This window comes from Channa argus, chromosome 21, assembly GCF_033026475.1.
Source record: "Channa argus isolate prfri chromosome 21, Channa argus male v1.0, whole genome shotgun sequence".
NCBI classification, from domain to species: Eukaryota; Metazoa; Chordata; class Actinopteri; order Anabantiformes; family Channidae; genus Channa; species Channa argus.
Window position 1 is genome coordinate 18121005 of NC_090217.1, and position 19464 is coordinate 18140468.

The following is a 19464-nucleotide window of genomic DNA, read 5'->3' on the forward strand; positions in this document are numbered from 1 at the left end:
GTGTAGATGACACACAAAATAGGTTGGATTATTGTTATTACTATTATTAATTAATTATTTCCACACAAATCATGAAATTAGTTTTTTAGAAAGTGTATTTAAAGCAGTAGATTCAGATTTTATCTTGAAAAAAAAGTCCACTCACGTCGGTTTTTTTAATGCGGTTATTACTTTAGTGTTGAGTTCATTAATCAGTTTTGCATCAGTTATAATATAATGTACTAATTTGTAGGTGATTATTTATTTAAAATTGGACAGCAATAGTGGGGCCAATTTAGTTCTCATCAGGAAGTCGGCAAAATAAAAAATTATCCGACTGCCTCCCTCCACTTGGCAGAAAAATCATTGACTGTGTCTTTATCCTTCATGCGCGCTCTCGTCTCCCGTAAGCGAGAGCGAGGGTTTTTCTGGTTGTGCGCGAGGGCTTGCCACGGCGCCGCGCACTCCAGCCCCTGTGTGTGTAGTAACCCAGAGCAGTGGAGCTCTCAGTTAGACATGGCGGCGGATCCTAAGCCGGACTGGCTCTCCTGCCTTCCCTCTTCTTGGGGTTATGGGGTGACTCGGGATGGACGCATATTCTTCATCAAGTAAATATCACGCGGATATGTGGATTTATGGATACTCACTGCTTATTTCTCCGACACATTTTTTCCTGTTTGTCTTTTTTCGGCTTCTCTGTTCACCCTTTCCCCCGTTTTCTTCCACTAACAGCGAAGAAGCAAAGAGTACAACCTGGTTGCATCCCGTTAGTGGAGAAGCTATAGTCACGGGGCACAGAAAAACTCCAGGTAAATAATCTTGAGGATGTGTTTTCCTTCATTGCCTGCGAAAACACACACCACACACCCGCAGGCGCGCGCGCACGCAGCGCCTGGGAAAGGTTATCCGCGCGCCACAGTGGTAGAGGGAGAAAAAAGAGGGGCGACAAGTTGCGGAGAAGACGATGAGGGGAGATTTTGTTTCTCTGCAGCAAAGCAACAGCCTCCTCGGCTCTGCTCCCCTCTCTGCTCTCCTCTGGCGGACCATTACGCACAGCGTCCCCCCGCCTCCTCTCCCCAGCCCGCTCCACCTGGACACTTTGCGACACACTTTTTAAAAGTTCCGTCACGTAGGCGTGAGCTGATTTCGGAGCCGATTCCCTGCAGTGACATCTGACATATTTCCTCCCGAAAGCCGCCGTGCTGCAGACGCACAGTATTCTACGAGCACGTACAGGCAAATCGAGCCGCTTAAGAAGCAGTGCGTCAGCTGCTTCAGTGCAAAGCCGATATTCCCAAATAAAACACATCTGCCGCGAAAAAAAGGGGCGACGGGAGGGAAGGCTGCATGTTGATCAGCAGAGTATCCAAACAGTTGGAGGCTGCGCTGTGCAGGCATAGAGACACAATGAGTAATCCTGCATTATCTGTTCATGGAATTGGGGAGGGGGCGCGAACATGCGTAAAAAAATGAGTTATTTGTGGTGCACACACTGCATTGTAGTGCAGGTGTGTGTGTGTGTGTGTGTGTGTGCGTGCACGCAATCAGCGTCATATCTCTCTAAACAGCTGCTTTATGTTTGTGTGTCTTGTGTTTTTTTTCTTTCTCTCCCTGTCCTCACAGATTTACCAACAGGATGGGAGGAAGGATACACATTTGAGGGAGCTCGCTGCTTCATCAAGTGAGTTGGAATGTGTGGCCAAGAAGAAAAAAGGACAGATAGAAAGAGATTGATAGATGCAGAGAGGGAGAGAGACAGTTAGAGTGGCTGGTTCAGATGCTGAGGGGCTGCTTTGTTTGGTCGACACCAGCTCAGAGATTTCCCTCCACCTCTTTGCTTCTCTGCCCGGCTGGAGGAATTCTCAAATATCTCTGTTTGCCTCTGATGGAACACACACTCCCACACAACCTCACACACACACACACACACACACACACACACATACACAGTCTCATTCAATGAGTGGGAATAGCTCCACAGACTTGTCTTCCTTTCACTGCTGTCCTCCTATCATTCATGTTCTCGCCCTTCACCTCTATCTTTCTCACACATACACACACTCCAAGGGTAGTATTTGCTCAAAAAGAACAAGTCACCGCTGTCAGTGGGACACAAGTTTGACAAACAAGTGTGACTCAGAGGCAGCTCTGCTGAGCTGAACAGGCTTTACTTGTTGGCGTGCTGCATGTGTGCACATGTAGTTGTCTTCATCCGTGTGTGTGTGTGTGAAAGCTCTTTGGGGTTTTTAGTGACTCCTTGTACACTTTGCGTGCACATGTGTATTTTCTGGACCTGTTTGACGACGAAGATGCCTGGCAGCTCCCAGGTCCACGTGAGCGGGCACTTTTCGTGCGTTGCAGCTACTTTCCCACACTGTTTTCCTGCTGGTACTCACTGTGTCTGTGGCCATTTTGAGAGCAGCAACTGACACATATGCTAATATAGCCACTCTATAAATAGCCCACAACCACTGCTCATTGGTATGAATGCTTGCAGAATGTGCACATGCAAACTTTGCACTTTGCACATGGAAAATATATGAGCACAGTTACGCTCTCCTGTCCTTGCGTGGCGGTCCCATGATGGTCCCTGACAGTCAGACAAGTGGACAGCTGTGAATGTAGGTGTGAATGCAGCCAGAACACATTAAGGACAAGCTGGGATCATTCAGAGCTGCTGCAGGGAGGCATGAGATCACATCGAGTTGTGGGAATTGCGCCGCTGGATTAACATATTCAGAAAGCCATGGGCAACAAATAGCTCTTGGACCAGTAGGTTGTGGCTTTCCCCAACCTATAGGCCTCTGGGTGTATGCATCATTTCCCCCATGCTCCCATATAGAATACACTGCAGGAATACACAGTAAGAGCTTCGTGATAAACTCCTTAGTGGTTTGTAGTAATTAAACTCACAGTTGATATGGAAAATACAAACTCATGTAAAATAGTATTAAAATTTGCAAATAATGAAATGACCAAAAACTAATTTTGGCTCCCCTTTGGGTCAGCTGTTCCTTCTGACCAGTTGGTAATCTGTCCTTGCAGATTGGGACCCTGCTTGAATGAGTCACAAGAAAATGATTAATGCATCAGAATAGGATATAGAGAATGTTTAATCAGGAAAACCTTTCTTGAATCTATGCTGTAATGTGGAATTGAACCTCAGTGCTTATAAAGTACTAGCAAAAATTGTAACCATGGCGCTGTGTACTTAAAACCATCAAGCATCAAAGAATGGACTGAAATGTGTGGTCATATTAGTTGATTTTTCCTTATTTAAATCTGAACTTTTTCACAATTAACCTAAAAAGCAACATATACTCTTTGGTTAAAATGCTTGAAACCCAGACCCCACTGTTTTAAGATTTATGAAACAAAAACCACCTTAATCAACACTATGTCTGGACCAGCTGGGCTGTGTAGGTCAGCATCAGATACTCCACAAGTAAATATTGCATAATTTTATGAGGTCACATTCTAAAAAAAAGTAACTGTTAGAAAACATCCACGAGCTTCCTCTCTAGCTGTTGTTCATAAATGTGGTTTTATTCTCTGGCAGACAACTTGAGTTGGGTTGCAATGCTGCAGTCTCTATGTTAAGTCCCAGTCAGGATATGAGCGGATAGAGGACACAAGGCCCTAACACTCAGACTTCACCCTCAGGATTCATACTGCCACAGTCACACTCTTGAACACAATGAGCAGCATTTGACTCTGAACAATTAGTTTTAGTGAACAACACGGCATCACTGCCACTTCTTCAGATCCTTCGAATTCCTCCCAAATTCCTACTCGGTCACTATTCTATCAGCCCATTATAAGAATGTTGACCCCACTGCTCCTGCTACATGCATGGAGCTTAAGGACACCACTTCTCTCTAAATGCCTGTGGACAGGCCTTCACTCCACAGGCTCAGCCCTTTGGGGTGGGGGGTCAAACTGTTCTTGCTTTTGTTTAAAGTTTAAGATTCTAATTTGAAGCCATTTAAGAAGTACTGTTACTGTTAGGTTCCTTTAAAACATGAGTTGCTGAAACAAAGCATGCTTAGCTGAAATTCCATTACTGGTCAACATGTAGTTTAACACCACTGTGATTCAACAGTAAATATAGACACCTAAACGGATTTAATAGTGTGGAGAGGCATCAGTAGCCTTTTATTCCTCTTTGTCAAACCATTGCTGTTGGAGAGAGAAACTGAAACACTGGGCAGTGGCCACATTTGCAGTTGGGTTGTGCATGTTTCTCATTTAGATTCAGGTCAGAATACAGAGCTGCTGCAATGTCTTCAAAACAACTTTCAAAAAAAGTGGTTGTGCGATTGCCAAGATTATGAAGCCCTGCCAGCGTATTTAGCTCTGCATTGCTAAACACTGCTCCTGCGCTCACCTATGGCATGTCAAACGAGTTTTGGAATGAAAAATGGCTGCCTCTCGTGTGTGATGATGCTGTAGAACAGGGGTGTCCATTACGTCGATCACGATCTACCAGTCGATCGCAATCTACCGGTTGATCACAAAGGTAATGTGGGTAGATCGCATGGAATTAACAGAGTAGACGTCAGCCCATCATTCGTCCTCGGTATGAAATTTCTGGAATTTCTGAAATTCCTGGCTCAAAGGCCTGACATCTGACCTTTTCTGACACATGGGTCACCGCACATGCGCATGCATACAACGGGGCCAAGTGCTGCGAAACTCTAGCATGTTAGAGAGATAGCCTCAGATTTATTTCTTTTAAACTTAAGAAAGGGTATAAAAATGATACGGGGAGCTGGACAAAGTCAGAAGTCAAAAATACACCACTTCCATATGTAGTGGGAGTTGGACTTTTTTTTCACTATGTCATTTTCAACGTGCGTTTGCCTTATCTGCCAGTCTGCCATCGCTGTACCGAAGAAGGGAAATGTGGAGCTGCATTGGGTCCATGTAGTTATGCTACACTAATTCTTAATATATTTATAAATAAAAATATGTTTTGTATTTTTATAGTAGGTAGATCATTTTGACTTGGTCATTTTATAAGTAGCTCACAAGCCAAAAAAGTGTGGGAACCCCTGCTGTAGAAGAAGGTAACAAGTGAAACCAAGCATTATGGTTCTTTGGGAAAACTCTACCTGCGTTTATGTTGTTTTGTTCTGTATCAATAGGTGGATTATTTTATTATTGGAGCATCTTGGAAGGAGGCAAAAAAGGAAGCAGTTTGGTCAGGGTTTCAACTGGTGAGCCAGTCACAAACAAGGAGTTAAATATGATGCACAGGTTCAAAATTACGGGGTATGGACTGGCTGCAATGATGTAATTATAATTCAGATGCACATGTAGAGCTGAGGGTTGAAAACAGAATGAATGAAGATATGATTACTGCTTTATCTGGTGCCGAATAATAGATATCTAAAGACATGTTGGGTTTTTTCATATATATTACCTGCTTGTCACATTATTGTAGAGCCAGCAACACCTTTCAGATTTCTTCAAAATGTGGAAGTGACATTGTTGTGTATAAAACTTTGAATGTGTGAATGGAAGATTGAATATGCTTGTTGATTGCTGCACGCTACAAGCAAATTGAGATGGTTTGATATTTTGGTAACAGAAGGAACTATCAGAGGTCTTGCAAACTGTGGTTTGAATGAGACTTGTGTATAAGGGGAGGCCTACTCAGTTCCCTCTCCAACCCCTGACATTTACCATACTGTAGTGGTTGTTGCAGTAGAAGTGGGTGATGATAGTTAGAAGATGAAGACTCTTGGGACTTTATGGATGTAGTACATTGCTAATGTTGCTGTCAAGACAAATAAAACCATGCATGTCACTAACGCTTTAATATTTGGATTAGCTCCGGGAAGCCAGAAAATACACAAATGGCTCAGTCAGCACTAGTGGTCTATATGGAAAGCTCTCTGCATAAATATGACTTACTGTAAATCACAAGACCAATCTGTCTCCTAGAAATTCTGTTTATATATCCAACTAAAAAACGTCATGGAGAGAGTGCCAGTATTTCTTGGAAGGCAAATCTTTGTAGTATACTCAAAGTTGTAAAAGCAATGGAAGATTATTTGACCACACAACACTAGCAGGTTTTCAAGTCAGGAAGGCTTTGCCCTCTGCTGCATCAGATTTTTTAGTCCCAAAGCTTTAGGAAAGTGTGATAATAATCGACTGGCTGCCCCTTTAATTAATCTTTAAAAAAAATAATAAATCAAGTTAATTTTGAAGCTTTGGTCAAAGATGATGGATTCTGTTAATCAAAGAATGAACATTAGTTTCCAAAGAAAGCAGGGTGAGTTTCCTGTGAGTGTGTATAGGCGTATGTGTACATTCCTTTTCTTCCACGTGTGTGTATTTGTTTGGAGACCCTTCATGCTCAGTGGGGGTTAGGCTGGTCTCCACTTATCTCAAGTTTCAAATCCCAGGAGAAATGGCTCAATTCATTGAAATTGCCGTGCTGCTTCCTTTTGACGTTTCTTTCTGTCTTTTTGTCTAGCCCCTCTCTGCCCCCTATATGTGTGTAGGTATTGGTGTGTGTGTCCTGAACTGGGTCAGTCTTCCCTGTTTGAAGCTATTTGATGTTTGCTCTACATCTTTTATCAGCTCCTCATGTCTCTGTGTATGTGTGTGTATCTGGGTATGTGAGGCACAAGAACACTCCTCACACAAATCTGTGTTGTGAATCTGAGTATATGTGTGCACTTCCAGCTTGCCTCTGAATTTATTCCTCTTTGTCATACAGTGCGTTTACATGCACCTAACTGATCAGGTTACAGTCAGCTTTTTAGTACAATCTGAATTAAATGTTTTGCACTTATATAGCACTTTTCTACCTCTTGGCATTCAAAGCGCTTTACACTGCTTCTTATTCACCCATTCGCACTCACAATCACACACACACTCACACCCTGATGGGGGAGCTGCTTTGCAGATGGCCAACACTCAAGGGAGCAACTAAATTGGGGTTCAGTGTCTTGCTCAAGGAAACTTTGACATGTCACCGGAGGAGCCTGGGATCAAACCAACAACTGCAGGATTGGTTGACATCGCTCTACCTTCCTGTGCCACAGTTGCACCCATGTCACCCACTGCTACTTTAATTACTTAACTGTCATGTAAACAGGAACTCTGGTTTCTGGTATTGGGGTTGGGCATTACAGAAACCTGATATTTTTCCAAGGTGGGAAAGGATGGAGGAATGAAATGAAAGTGAATAAGAGAGTGTAAACTGGAATGAGCTCTGGGAAGAGAGAAGGGTAGTGGTCATGTCAGGGCCCCACGACTGTCTCTGCCTATTTCTTTCTTCTGTTTCTTCCTCTACTCGGTGTGTGTGTGTGTTTGTGTGTGTTTTTGGTTTAGCTTGGCAGCTGCTTAGTGCTTTGGGAACGCCACAAAATAAACAGTTAGAGAAACATGAATGTAGCTTACCGCCCACCAAAAAAGAGAACTCCTTGCATTCACTGCAGCTGATTCTGAGTTACGGAGTAAAATTCAATGGTGCTCAGCAAGACAATAAAACAAAGTACAGTTCACCTCAGTGTGTGAATGTGTGCAGGTATGTGTGGAAGCACTTCTCACTATTTCTCCAGGGAATTTCAGGTTTTCATTCCGTTCCATGACTTTTGGTTATGAAGACAGGCTTGGACTTGATGGCTATGTGAATACTATAACATTTTCCATATCATAATGTTGTGAATTTTCCTTAAAATTAGTGTAGAGAGATTTTGTATAAATAATAAAACCAGTAAGTCCTTTTGGCTCAACGACTTAAGTCAGTAGACTACTGTGTAGTTTAAGGCTACAGTAATACAGTAATAGCTACTAACAGCATAACATGCTTAAATCTCTGACCAAACTTTCATTTTTAAAAAATAATAAAAGTATGTGCAGAAACAAACTCTGGTTCCGCTACTTCAGCTTTGGGTCCTTCAGACCCAAAATGACATGTAGTGTACAGTGTAGTACTTCTAAGAGCTGTGACACACCATGTCATTGAACTAGCAGCAAAACTTGAGCACCCTGTCAAGACAACAGTTGATGAGCACGGTCTATCTCAATGATACAGGCCAACAGGGGTCCATTAGGGACTGCTGTGACCAAAGTTTGTGTGTGTGAAGGTAATCGAACACAAATTGCTCTAAAGAAGTCACATCTGCATATTTGTAAATGCATACACAAGAAGCTAATGTACTTCTAATTGGGGAGACCAGCAGCAATGAAAGACTCATCCAAATAAACTGATGAGGTTTTAAGGGCAAACCAGGAGAGAATTAAAAGAGTAAGGAATGTGTCTAGTTTCAACAAACAGCATTTTACATTTGCCTTAAAAATAAATCAAATTGTGATTTCCAATTTGTATTTGTTAGAGGGAGTGGGAGTTCACTAACCAGCCTTGGTCACTGTGTTGAGGCCCATAATGTCTTTCTCTATAAACTTAGCTATTGGCTGACCAAATTCCCAGCAGCATTTAATTTGTGTGTATACAGTGTTACTCACAAACACATGGCTGATCCATGCAAGTATTTTTCATGTTATTAAATTGCAGCTTTTTGGTCATTTAGGCATTTTGCCATTGATATACTTTTATTGAAATGTGTGATGGCATATCTCCCACTGGGGATTGGAGGAGACATCTTCCCCTCACTTTTCCCGTTGTATACTGACAGTTTTGTTTTAAAGAGCTTTAAAGAGGAACACAACACATTAGACAAATAATCAGCCATGTTTGAATCAATCAAAGAAAAGTAAAAGGTTTGGGGCAAAGAGCACCTAACTGGATTGTTGCCTGGATGGTGCAGCAGTACTCATGACTAAGCTTCCCGTATAATCTAAATAAACACACATAAACACACATAAAGCTACACTCAAACACTGCAATAGAGTTCAACATGAGTGAATGCATCCCCTCCATGTGACCTCTGACTTTACACAGTGTGTAGATGTGGTGTTATATCGTGCTGCAACACATAATTATTTTTAAAAGATAATGAATGTGAGTATGGTGTTTATCTCAGGCTGGAGTTGTGCCTGTGGAGACACTGAAAGGAGTAATAAAGCAGGAGGCCAAGTATGTTTATGTGGACTGCAATATTCCAATATTTACCCAATACTTTACAGATTTTTTTCTACTGCTACAGTGATTAATGGCTTATCCTATCAGCAGAAAATAATCCATTTTGATCATATTTAATGTTATTTGCCAACCCTAAAATCCTTCTAAAATGTGAGGATCTCCTGCTTTTGTTTTAGAGGTAGGGGGTTAGGGTTAAACTCCTAGTAGTTTATTTTTCATAGCTCAGACTTTTGTTTTTCACTCCCCAAGTCATTTGCTGAGATGAGGAAACCCACGACAGGTTGTAAACAAAACTCCAGGGTAGCCCAAATTATCTGAGAGCGCATGCAAAGGTGAATGGTAGCATTATTACCCTTGCCGTCCATTCGAAAAATCTGATGAGATAATTAGATAATCTGGTTTGGCTGGTTTCTTGATTGCAACCTCTCTGATCACCTGACTGTTCAGGTTTCTCGCCCCATTCAAACAACTTTTTGAAAACATTCAAAATGTATACAATAGTGCAAGTCAGTACACAGTTATAATAACTGAGATAAGCAAAAGCCAGACCTTCATTTTCTTTAAAGAGAGGCCTTACATTTTTTGTATTGATGATTTGAATGATGTAATTACGTAAAAAATCTGGAGAGTAGCTTAGAAATAGGAATAAAATCATTAATCCACAAGCTGCTTGGCAGCACATCACATACTGTACAACCCATAGTTTTTTAATTAAAGTATAGTTTTGTGACCATGTGAAACACTTTAGTTAAATATTAGCACAAAGGCAGAAATGCTACCATCACAAAAAGGGATTGTGTTCAGGGCTCTGTTTTGTACTTTTAACCAGAGTATAAATGGAAGAGATACTTAAGCCTCCAAAAGAAAAGGGCAGTTTATTAAAGATTCTTGTGGAATACTGAAAACATAGGCAGTTCATTGGTATCATTTGGAGGAACCTTCAGTTCAGATGATGTTATCCTTGTTCCTCACAATATGGAGGTTGTGATCATGGTCAACTTGCTTTTCCAAAGCTCCCCCAGATGATGTTATCTGAACTAATTTTGTAAAACTCCTTCGGGTCCTTCAGGAGAAATATTCAGAAAGAAGTTAAAAAAATTGTATATTTACACCCTAAACAAAAGCCATGGGGAACAAGATGAAAAATGTTGAAGTTGCCCTTTAATAGATGTTAATTAGTTTTTCCATGCATGTCACAGAATCGTATCTCACAAGTGCTAGGATATCTGGCCTGAAGCCAAAGAAAAGTCAATTTGATTTTGGTGTGGATCCAGATATGAGAGTTCCACCATTAAACAATTATTGATCTGACCCATAACTGTGAAACTAATGGAGCCAGAGGCTTGATTGTAATTCCTAAGGGGGTGCTTGCAAAGTGAAGAAATCAATTCAACTTCAAATTGAAGCTGTAGGAATGATGTGTACGAGTAGGACAATAAATTGCAGATCTGTTGTTGGTGGAGGTTTGCATTTTCTGAGTGCTTTCTTGTTTTGAGTAGCCATTGTTTTTTAATATGGATATCTCATTTTTAAATGTAACTCCTGAAAATGCCAGGGAGGTGTTCTGCAGCCCACCCTCTGTTCCATATGTGGGCAGTTTTGCGTGCCTTTTACTCTGAGAACTAAACTTCTGACCTTAAAGTTTACTCTCACTCCAAAAGCTCGAAACCAGAAGCTTCTGACCTAATTTAACCCGCCGCTCTCTGAAATTGCTTTTCCTCTTATTTCAGCTCTGTTGATCGGATGTGTCCAGATAAGTGTATGTAGGTCGATGATACCCAAAGGGATCTGACTGCTGAGTGAATCTACGCTGTGACACAAAATTCTGAATCGGACTGAAATTAGAGCCCGTGCCAAGTGTCATGAGCCACCATCATTTAGGACCCTGGTCTTACATACATAACCATAATCGTGTTCTTACTTGCTGCTCAGTGTATCCTTCAGATTCTTGTTTGTGAAGGTCCTGAGTGAAGTAAGGTCAGTAGCAAACTGCAACAAAACCACAACAAAAATTATATAAAATTCGGAAGAAAAACAGAGGATTGTTTTGCTTATTCTGCTGTGATTGTATGCTACATTTACTTGATATTATTAGAATCAGTGTATACACACAATATTGACTCATAGTGGGAATGCTAGTGATTTGAGTGAGTGTTTTATTTGCACTCAGAGTGCATGGAGTAAGACTGGAGTTAGACATGTGAAGCTATGGTTGTGTTTGTGATGGAGTTTCTTAGCTATGCCAATAAAAGTATTAAACCTTGAAAAACGTCAATTTACAGCAAATACTGAGTAGATAATATGTGTGTGATTAGGATGCGATTAACTATAGCAGTCTGGGAATAATTACAGGTTTTGATCTAATTTTTGACAGCACTAATGATCTTTCCTTAAACCTAACGGTTATTTTAGTAGCTAAACCTATGCATGTTGTTGGTCGACATTTATTATTGTAACCATAACAATTAGTGGTGTCTACATGGACTTAAGTAGCCAGGTTACGATTGGCTTTCTCTGTCATGGAATTGGGAGAGATGGTTTCTGAAACAAGGTTAAAAGATTATCGAATCCTGGTTTTCCCAGGTAAATTACTTTTGGGGAATGTTGATTTCCCTGTCATGTATCTGAGTAACCAGATTTCTAATCAGCTTTCTCCAACTGTGCATGTGTGCAGAAGCTGCAGACAGGAAAACGCAACAGAGTGGAAGAATGAATGAAAGTAGACATCGTTAAAGGGGGTGATGCCTCATTTTTAAAACCAAGTCTGCCTGATGTCTGAGAAAAAAACTTAACTAACATGAAGTGCCTCTTCGAAGTCTAAATAAGTCACTTTTCCATGTGGATTTTTAAAATTCAGACAGTTCCTGTTGTTGATCAGCTGCATGTGTCTCCCCCTTTTTTTCCATTATCGCCCCCTGAGCTTTCAGTCTGCTGAGACATGAACACACACACTGTCACTATACAATTAAAATCTGTGAGCCAGGCTTCCTAAATAGGTGAAAGGGAACACAGATTACTTTTCTGTTGCATGTATGCAGTAACCAGGTTTCTTAAGTGTATGTGCTGCTCCCTGATTGCCTTTTTTTGAGTTACCTGGGTACTGAAGGGCATGTTAACACAGTCAGTGAAGGTCTGGCAAATGCTATTGCATTATAATGCTCAACGAGCTCAAACCTACTCCAACAATATCCAGAGCTGGTTTAGTGTCAGACAGGATTGGTTTCCAAATTTGGAAGTATACTTTAATTTGCCAAAACAATGGACTATAATATTTGAAACCATTTCCTTGGGCGACTGTGGTGCAGGAAGGTAGAGCGGTTGTCCACCAATCTCACAGTTGCTGGTTCAATCCCTGCCTCCTCCGGTCACATGTTGAAGTGTCCTTGAGCAAGACACTGAACCCCAACTTAGTTGCTCCTGGTGAGTGTTGGCCAGCTGCATAGCAGCTCCCCCATCGGTGTATGAATGTGTGTGTGATTGTGAGTGTGAATGGGTAAATAAGAAGCAGTGTAAAGCGCTTTGAGTGCCAATAAGTAGAAAAGCGCTATATAAGTGCAGACCATTTACCATTCCTTCTAACCATCAGCACTGGTTTCTTTATATGTTTTCAAACCATAACCATGCAGTAACCATGTACCTAAAGAAAACTGAACCAAAATGCAGTTATGAAATATTTTTGTAATAAACCTTTGTAATCGTTTGGCACAATTGTGAAAGACACTGACAGACACATTGACCAACAAATAAATGAGTCTTAGATGCAGCAGAAAACAATACATGTGTTAATATTGGTTCTAAATTCTCAAAGGCTGCTGCCTTCCTGATATCTGCTGAAGAAGTCTTCATCTCTTGTGTCTCTTCATTCTCAACACAGTAAGTTGTACAAATGGGGATAGGAGCTCACGCTTTCAGACAGCCTCTCCTTGTAATCTCTGAGTTGCACTTTGATGTTCATATGAAAAGTGATGGAAAATGTTAGGCAAAGAATATGAAAACAGAGCTTGAGAGAAAAGTGCCTGTTTCATAAAATAAGTAAAAAAAAATGGATAAAAGTGGGTTCACTGTTCTGTCAGCAGAAAGAAATCACTTTAAGACCAGCAAACAAGTGCTTTATTTGAAGTACAGCAGCAGGTAACAACTGGCTTCTGATAGCAACCATTGCTCAGGGTATTTAAACATTTTACTTTTCCTTAACCAGTTAGGTCTTAAAGTTTAAGTGGCTCTTAGTGATAAACACATGTTACATTGTGATTCTACATTTAATTGTACCATGGAAAAGTTTATCTGCTTCTATTTGACACACTGTGACATGTTGGAGATTTTTGGTGACATGTAGAAGTTTAATTGTAGCACATTGTAGTTTTTTTGGTGATATGCTGAAGGCAGATTTTACAGAGTTTGACAGTTTCTGATGCTACTGCTGTCAAAACAGCTCAGTTATTGCTGAGAGAGTCAAACTGTACAGCAGTAAAGCATTTATTCGCTAAAGATCATTTAATAATGATCTACATGAAAGCTTTGATACCCAAACTAATGGCAGTTGGAAAAAGAACTTTGGCTGACTGGACTGAATGAATTGAGTCTGTGTGTGCTGCTCAGCCATGAAGACACATTGAGACGTGGCTGTGCAGAGAGAAACTCCACGAGTTTGGAAAAATCAGCCTCAGCTTCATGACTATTTATCTGGCCTGTTTAGTCCTGAGATCAGGACTCTCTCCCACTATCTCTGGCTTTATGTATGACCTTCTAATTAAAGTTATGAACTCTGGGTCAGATAGATCTAAGCCAAAGTTAAAGTCTTAACACTTTTATTGGCCTAGTAATTCCAGATAAACTGTAATACATTTGGATTTGTTTTTCCTTTTTATCTAATTCAGTCAGCATTTCAGTCTACTGTAAACTTTTACACTAAACATCTGCAAAAATAACATGCTAAATTACTACACACTGGCCTCATGTGCAGTCACATGAATGTTGATTCATTCATTCATCTATCCATTTCAGATCAAGATCGTGGCATTTTGCTCTTAAGTTGACCCTTTTTTAGGTGACTTAGTTCCAATAAACTCTAAAAGACTGGTAAAATGTCACTGTTATGCAGCTGCCATCATCTCAGTATTAGTCATGTTTAAAATGACATATAACGTAATGTATAAAACACATTACACTGCAAATTGCCTTCAACAACAATAATGCTGGATGAAGCACGTATTGATGTGATTTTTCTAGTTTTGCCCATTAAAGACATGATTTGGAGTGCACTGAATACACTATGACCATAAATGATTATGATTTAATTTTCCACAAACATCGTCAAGTGATGAGATCAATCAGGGAGATGGTTGAGGACTGCTATGATTTGCAGGTGAGGTAGTAGGCAGGGATAAGGTTTCATTGCATGTCTTTGGTGTCTTACTCTGATAGACAATGTTGGCATTTGGATGAAAGATGATGGTCTAAAGTGCTTCCGGTTTCCGGTTGAGTGCTAGCCTGAGGGTATGCCACTTCACCTGGCTCTCAGATTCTCACTGTGCACTGTGAATAGTTGATAGCACAGCCTGCAGCAGCAGTCAACGTTACAGGAAGATCTGAGGTTTCAAGAGAATTAATAATTCGATGACATTTCTAAATGTACTCCCCTGATCATCGGGGAAACATAAAGACAAACAGACAACTTGACCTTAACGCTCCTACAAAATGCCTTTAAATTCTTCAGTCTTGTCATGTTAATAAACAGGCCGTCAGCAGACAGACATGAATAAAGCAGTCTACATCCGTGATGACTGAGAGAGCTGTTGAATTACCTCTCTTGGTATCCTCTGTCTCCTGTGTAGGACTATGTGCACTTTGTGATTACGGTCTAGGTTTTTCTGTGTACTTGTACCACCTAGAATTAGCCTGACATATGTTTTGTTTATGTGTTTGGGGCCTTTTGTGCCAAAAGACAAAGACAGACATGAGGGAGTACAAAGGCTCAACAGGGGACGTGTGCAGGGTTGAAAACAGATAAAGATAACACAAATAGAAAGCTGAAAGATTAAAATTGGGATGTGTCTTGCCCCCGTCTCTGAAGATTTTCGGAGGGTTTTTTTCTCTGTTGGCAGATAAGAATTTTCTGGGTGAAATGGATTTTAAAATGCTGCAGATTAAAAGCAGCACAGAAGAGGAAAGCAGGTCTGTGTGGAGTTTGTTTCAACTCAGTTTTACTTTGTGTTTTCCACCAGAACTGGATGATGAAACTGTTTTGTTACCTAATTAAAAGGGTTATGCTAAAGAGTGCATTCTCAGCGAGTAAAGTGCAGCATTCAGTGTTTATTTCCTGACATCTGTTGCTTACTGTTTATATTTCTATTGCAAATGTGTGATTCTTAGGAATTTATCAGCACTTAAGGAATAGTGGTAATGCTTTACTGCTGTACAGTTATTCTTGAAACCTGACGTTCTTGTAAACATCCCATTCAAAGTCTTGTACTTTACAGTATATGCTGTTTGAAAGGTTCTCTTAATTATTGCAATTATTTGCTTAATTATTATTACATCCATTCTTCTGTAATTCTGTAGAATGAGATTTTAACGTCTAGAATTTTAAAAAGGTTCAGGGAGTTTGAAGGAAACAGAATCACGCCAGACCAGAGAGGACATAGATAAAGATGGTGGTTTAAAAGAGTGATAAAGCATTTAAGTAAAAGAAGTCATAAATAACCAGTCCTTCTACAATAATTTTAAAAATTATGGTCATCAATTTGGTTTTCTGCAGGGATTGTGTTTAGACAAAAAGAAGAAGTTGATAAGAAATGGGGAGGACAAGTATGTGATGCACCCAGAGGTAACTGGTTAGGATGAGGAGAGGAGTTTATACGTGAAACCAGAATCTCCATCTTGTGAACGTCTGCTTTTCAACAACATAAACCAAAGCCATGGCACACCTTGAAGACATTAATATTGACATCACGGCCGAGAAAATAGCATAGATGTCATTAATAACAGGAATGTAGATGTGAGTAGTTGTTGACAGACTCATTTAATTTTTTCTTCCAACACTGTATTTATTTTATAGTGATTTAATTTCATTAGATACTGACCCAGTAACAATACGCTGGATTGTCCTTCGAATATACATGTCGTTAATTTCTGATGATGTGCGCTAAATTAGCTGGACTTGTTCTTGACCTATACAGTTCTTGTATAGGCCAGGTTCCGAAACTCAACCAACATTTCCAATCTCATCAATTTGACATGATCAGGACATTTCCCTCACAGTTGATAAAGCTCATCTAAGCCTATTTCACATATGAACTCCAGACAATGTTAGGAGAATTCAGCCTCAGACATTGTGCAGAGTGGCCTTTCAGACATGTAACACACAGTGGGAGATTGCCCAAGTAAGAACCATTCTAGCGTGTGAAAATTTGCTCGATTTCCATGTGCAATCAGTGCACACAGGAGGCACATGATATAAAATTTCATATTTGGGAAACAGTGTTTTGTTTACAGCACATCAGAGCTGTGCAACTACTAAAAAAAGGTTCAATCATTTGACTACAACAAAAGTCAAGTGATAGAAATGCAGCTCGCTTTTAATCCTCCCAAAGATTTGGGACAGAGCAGCATGCTGCATGAACGAGCTCACGCACATAATATAGACATTGCAATAGGTAAATGATCTGCACTTATATAGCGCTTTTCTACCTATTAGAACTCAAAGCACTTTACACTGCTTCTTATTCACCCATTTGTACTCACAATCAAACACACCAATGGGGAAACTGCTATGCAGCTGGGTAATGCTCACCAGGAGTAGGGTTCAGTATCTTGCTCAAGGACACTTTGATCGGTCAACATGTGACCAATTGAACCAACAACTGCAAGATTGGTGGACAACCGCTCTATCTTCCTGCACCACATGCGCCCCACTAGGGAGCTCGAAGGATAAAATCTGGATAATGTTGGCAGCATTTCTCTAGCATCTCACTGCTAAAAAAGTCAGAAGAATAATGTCAGAATTCCACTGCATGTTTTAAAGGGGCTCTAGATTGTTGGTCCCAGGCTGAGTATCACTCTTCCAAGACAAACTAAATGACCTTTATGTGGAAAACCTGTGCTTCCTTTAAAATGAACTAATCTAGTGAAAAGGCAGGTTTGTGATTTAATGCTGTTAAAACCATTTTCCCTCTTGCAATCAATTTGTAATGACAGAAATTTTTATTTTAACATGTTAAAATCACAAATGAACACTTAAATAAACTTAACTAATACCTACAAATGTATCCCTCCTGGCTTTTGAATTGGTAGCTTTAGCAAAGTAGAACAATGGCAGTAGAAAGGCAGACTATTTTAGAGGGATGTCACAAGTCACTTTCTGCCAAGTGAGTACAGGAAACACACTGATCTGTTTCCTGTGCAGAATCCTCTCACCCCCTTTGTGCTTGTTTCTATAACTCTATAATACCCTGACCACCCTCCCATTTTCCAATGCAATATACTAATTTTCTTACTGTGTGAATGTTTATAGAACACAGCAGTTGTGCTTGTTGACACATGTGGTTTTCAGGGCAATTGGCATAGCAACTAGCATCGTTGGGACTTAACAATGTCACTTTAATGGATAGTTGATCAACCTGAAACTGAAAACTGGCCAAAGATACCCTCATCTATTTAATCTGTCAAATCTGCCCAAACAATTGGTATCACTGATGCCTACTTTCTTAACCTGTGGTCCTGTCTATACCTTGTTCTGTTACGTGGCCTACTGTAGCCAAAGTCCAAAATTGTCCAGGTATGGTTCAACTGCTGGAACTGTCCTTGCTCTGTCTGTTATATCTCAGATTCTCTGTGTGGAAGTAATTTGTGCTAGTTCTATATCCTAGCATGCATTTGGCTACAGTGCTACAGTGATGGCAGATGATAATTACCAATGCACTATAAGGCAAGAATGTGTTTATGTGGTTGATTATCAAAACAATCTCTACTTGAAAACTTGCTACATTTCCAGAGATGTGAGCCTCTGCTAGTGGGAAACATTGATGGTCATAAGAACAGACGTTCAGTATCTCAGAGGCGTTTGGTAGTAGACCAGAGGTACTGGCTGTCTGTTGTCTGTAGCATTTTAAACATGAGATATAATTCCTCCTGAAAGCTAAACTTTTGACTCTGAGCTGAAATCTAATCTTTGTTGCTGCCCAACGGGTCTGTCTTCAGGTAAATGTAATATTCATGTTGCAGCTGTTGTGCAACCAGACTTCAGTAAAAGTTAAAAATCTATCTAAATAAAAGTAAAGTTCAAACAAAACAATAAAATAGGGGGAACTGTGTGGCAGAGGGGTTATTTCTGCTGTCCTCTGCTTTACACTTAATACACCAGCTGTATGCAAAGTTGTTTTTTAGAGGATAGATGTTCTTCTCCTTCCATCCATGCTTCCATCTCTAACATTCCATTCATCTATTTTTGGGTTGGACTGCAGTGGCAGCAGGTTCAATTACAAATACAATTAGTCATTTACCAGAAGCTTTTATCAAAAAGTAACTTAGAAATAAGTTGCAGACACTAGGGACAATTTTGGGGTTTGGTGTCTTGCCCAGAGATGCTTTGACTACTTGCTTTACCAGTCACATTGTTTTGATCACCAGCTAAATCTCATGACCACACCTGAGGATTGGAAGATAGACTGAGTTTCACCAACTAGCCCTGCTCCCTCTTCAACACAGTGGTTTTGTATAATATCCACATTACTGTTGTTGCAGCATCCATCGACTTGTCAATTTTATGTACTCTTTTACCGTCATTGAGGATTAGGACTGTAAGATACTGTAGTTAAGCTCCTTCGATTGGGGTCAAAACATCCCCCCCAATTGAAGAGAGCAAACCAACTCCTTCTGACCTTGTTTTAAATTTGCGGATGGACGTGAAATATAAGGCTCTAACTAAGTGTAGAGCTGTAAAAGGTAACTCCATTCATGTTCACATCATGGATTTACTATGTCTCTGATAGTTTTTTTCATGTGTGTTTAATGGTCAGTATCAGTAGTATGCAAAAAATAACTAATCCCCACCTCAAACAATGATTATTGTAATTTTGTTGCATTTTGTTATGTGTGCACATTGTGTTTTTTTTTTGTCCTTTTGGCTTATCCCGTGAGTTCAGGGTCATTGTCATCATTCATCATTGTCCGCATGTTGATTTTTTATGCTGGATGCCCTTCCTGACGCAACCCTCTCCAATTTCTACCGGGCTTGGACCGGCACTGCACAGCTGGGGAGGGGAATGGGCTGTTAGGGGTTCAGTGTCTTGCCCAGAGACAACATATAGCCAGGGCCAGGGATCGAACCACTGACCCTGTGGTCCATGGACAACTGCCTTTACCAACTGAGATGTGTGCACATTGTGTGAAGTGAAGATATAACCATGCAGTGCATCTGAGAT

The 19464-nt window shown here is 40.4% G+C and overlaps 1 protein-coding gene across 27 annotated transcripts in view; it reads left to right on the forward strand.

Moving 5' to 3' along the window:
* The first annotated feature begins 451 nt into the window (after nt 1–451).
* Nucleotides 452–19464, forward strand: part of plekha5 (pleckstrin homology domain containing, family A member 5) — a 220552-nt gene continuing 201539 nt past the window's right edge. For all 27 annotated transcript variants that reach the window (XR_010911952.1, XR_010911955.1, XR_010911956.1 and 24 more), the window contains exons 1-3: nt 452–587; nt 712–788; nt 1603–1660. Coding sequence is in view for 21 of the 27 variants with exons in the window: in XM_067489761.1 (XP_067345862.1) it covers nt 496–587; nt 712–788; nt 1603–1660 (227 nt within the window). In the remaining 6 variants the exon portion in view is untranslated. The remainder of the gene's footprint in view (nt 588–711; nt 789–1602; nt 1661–19464) is intronic.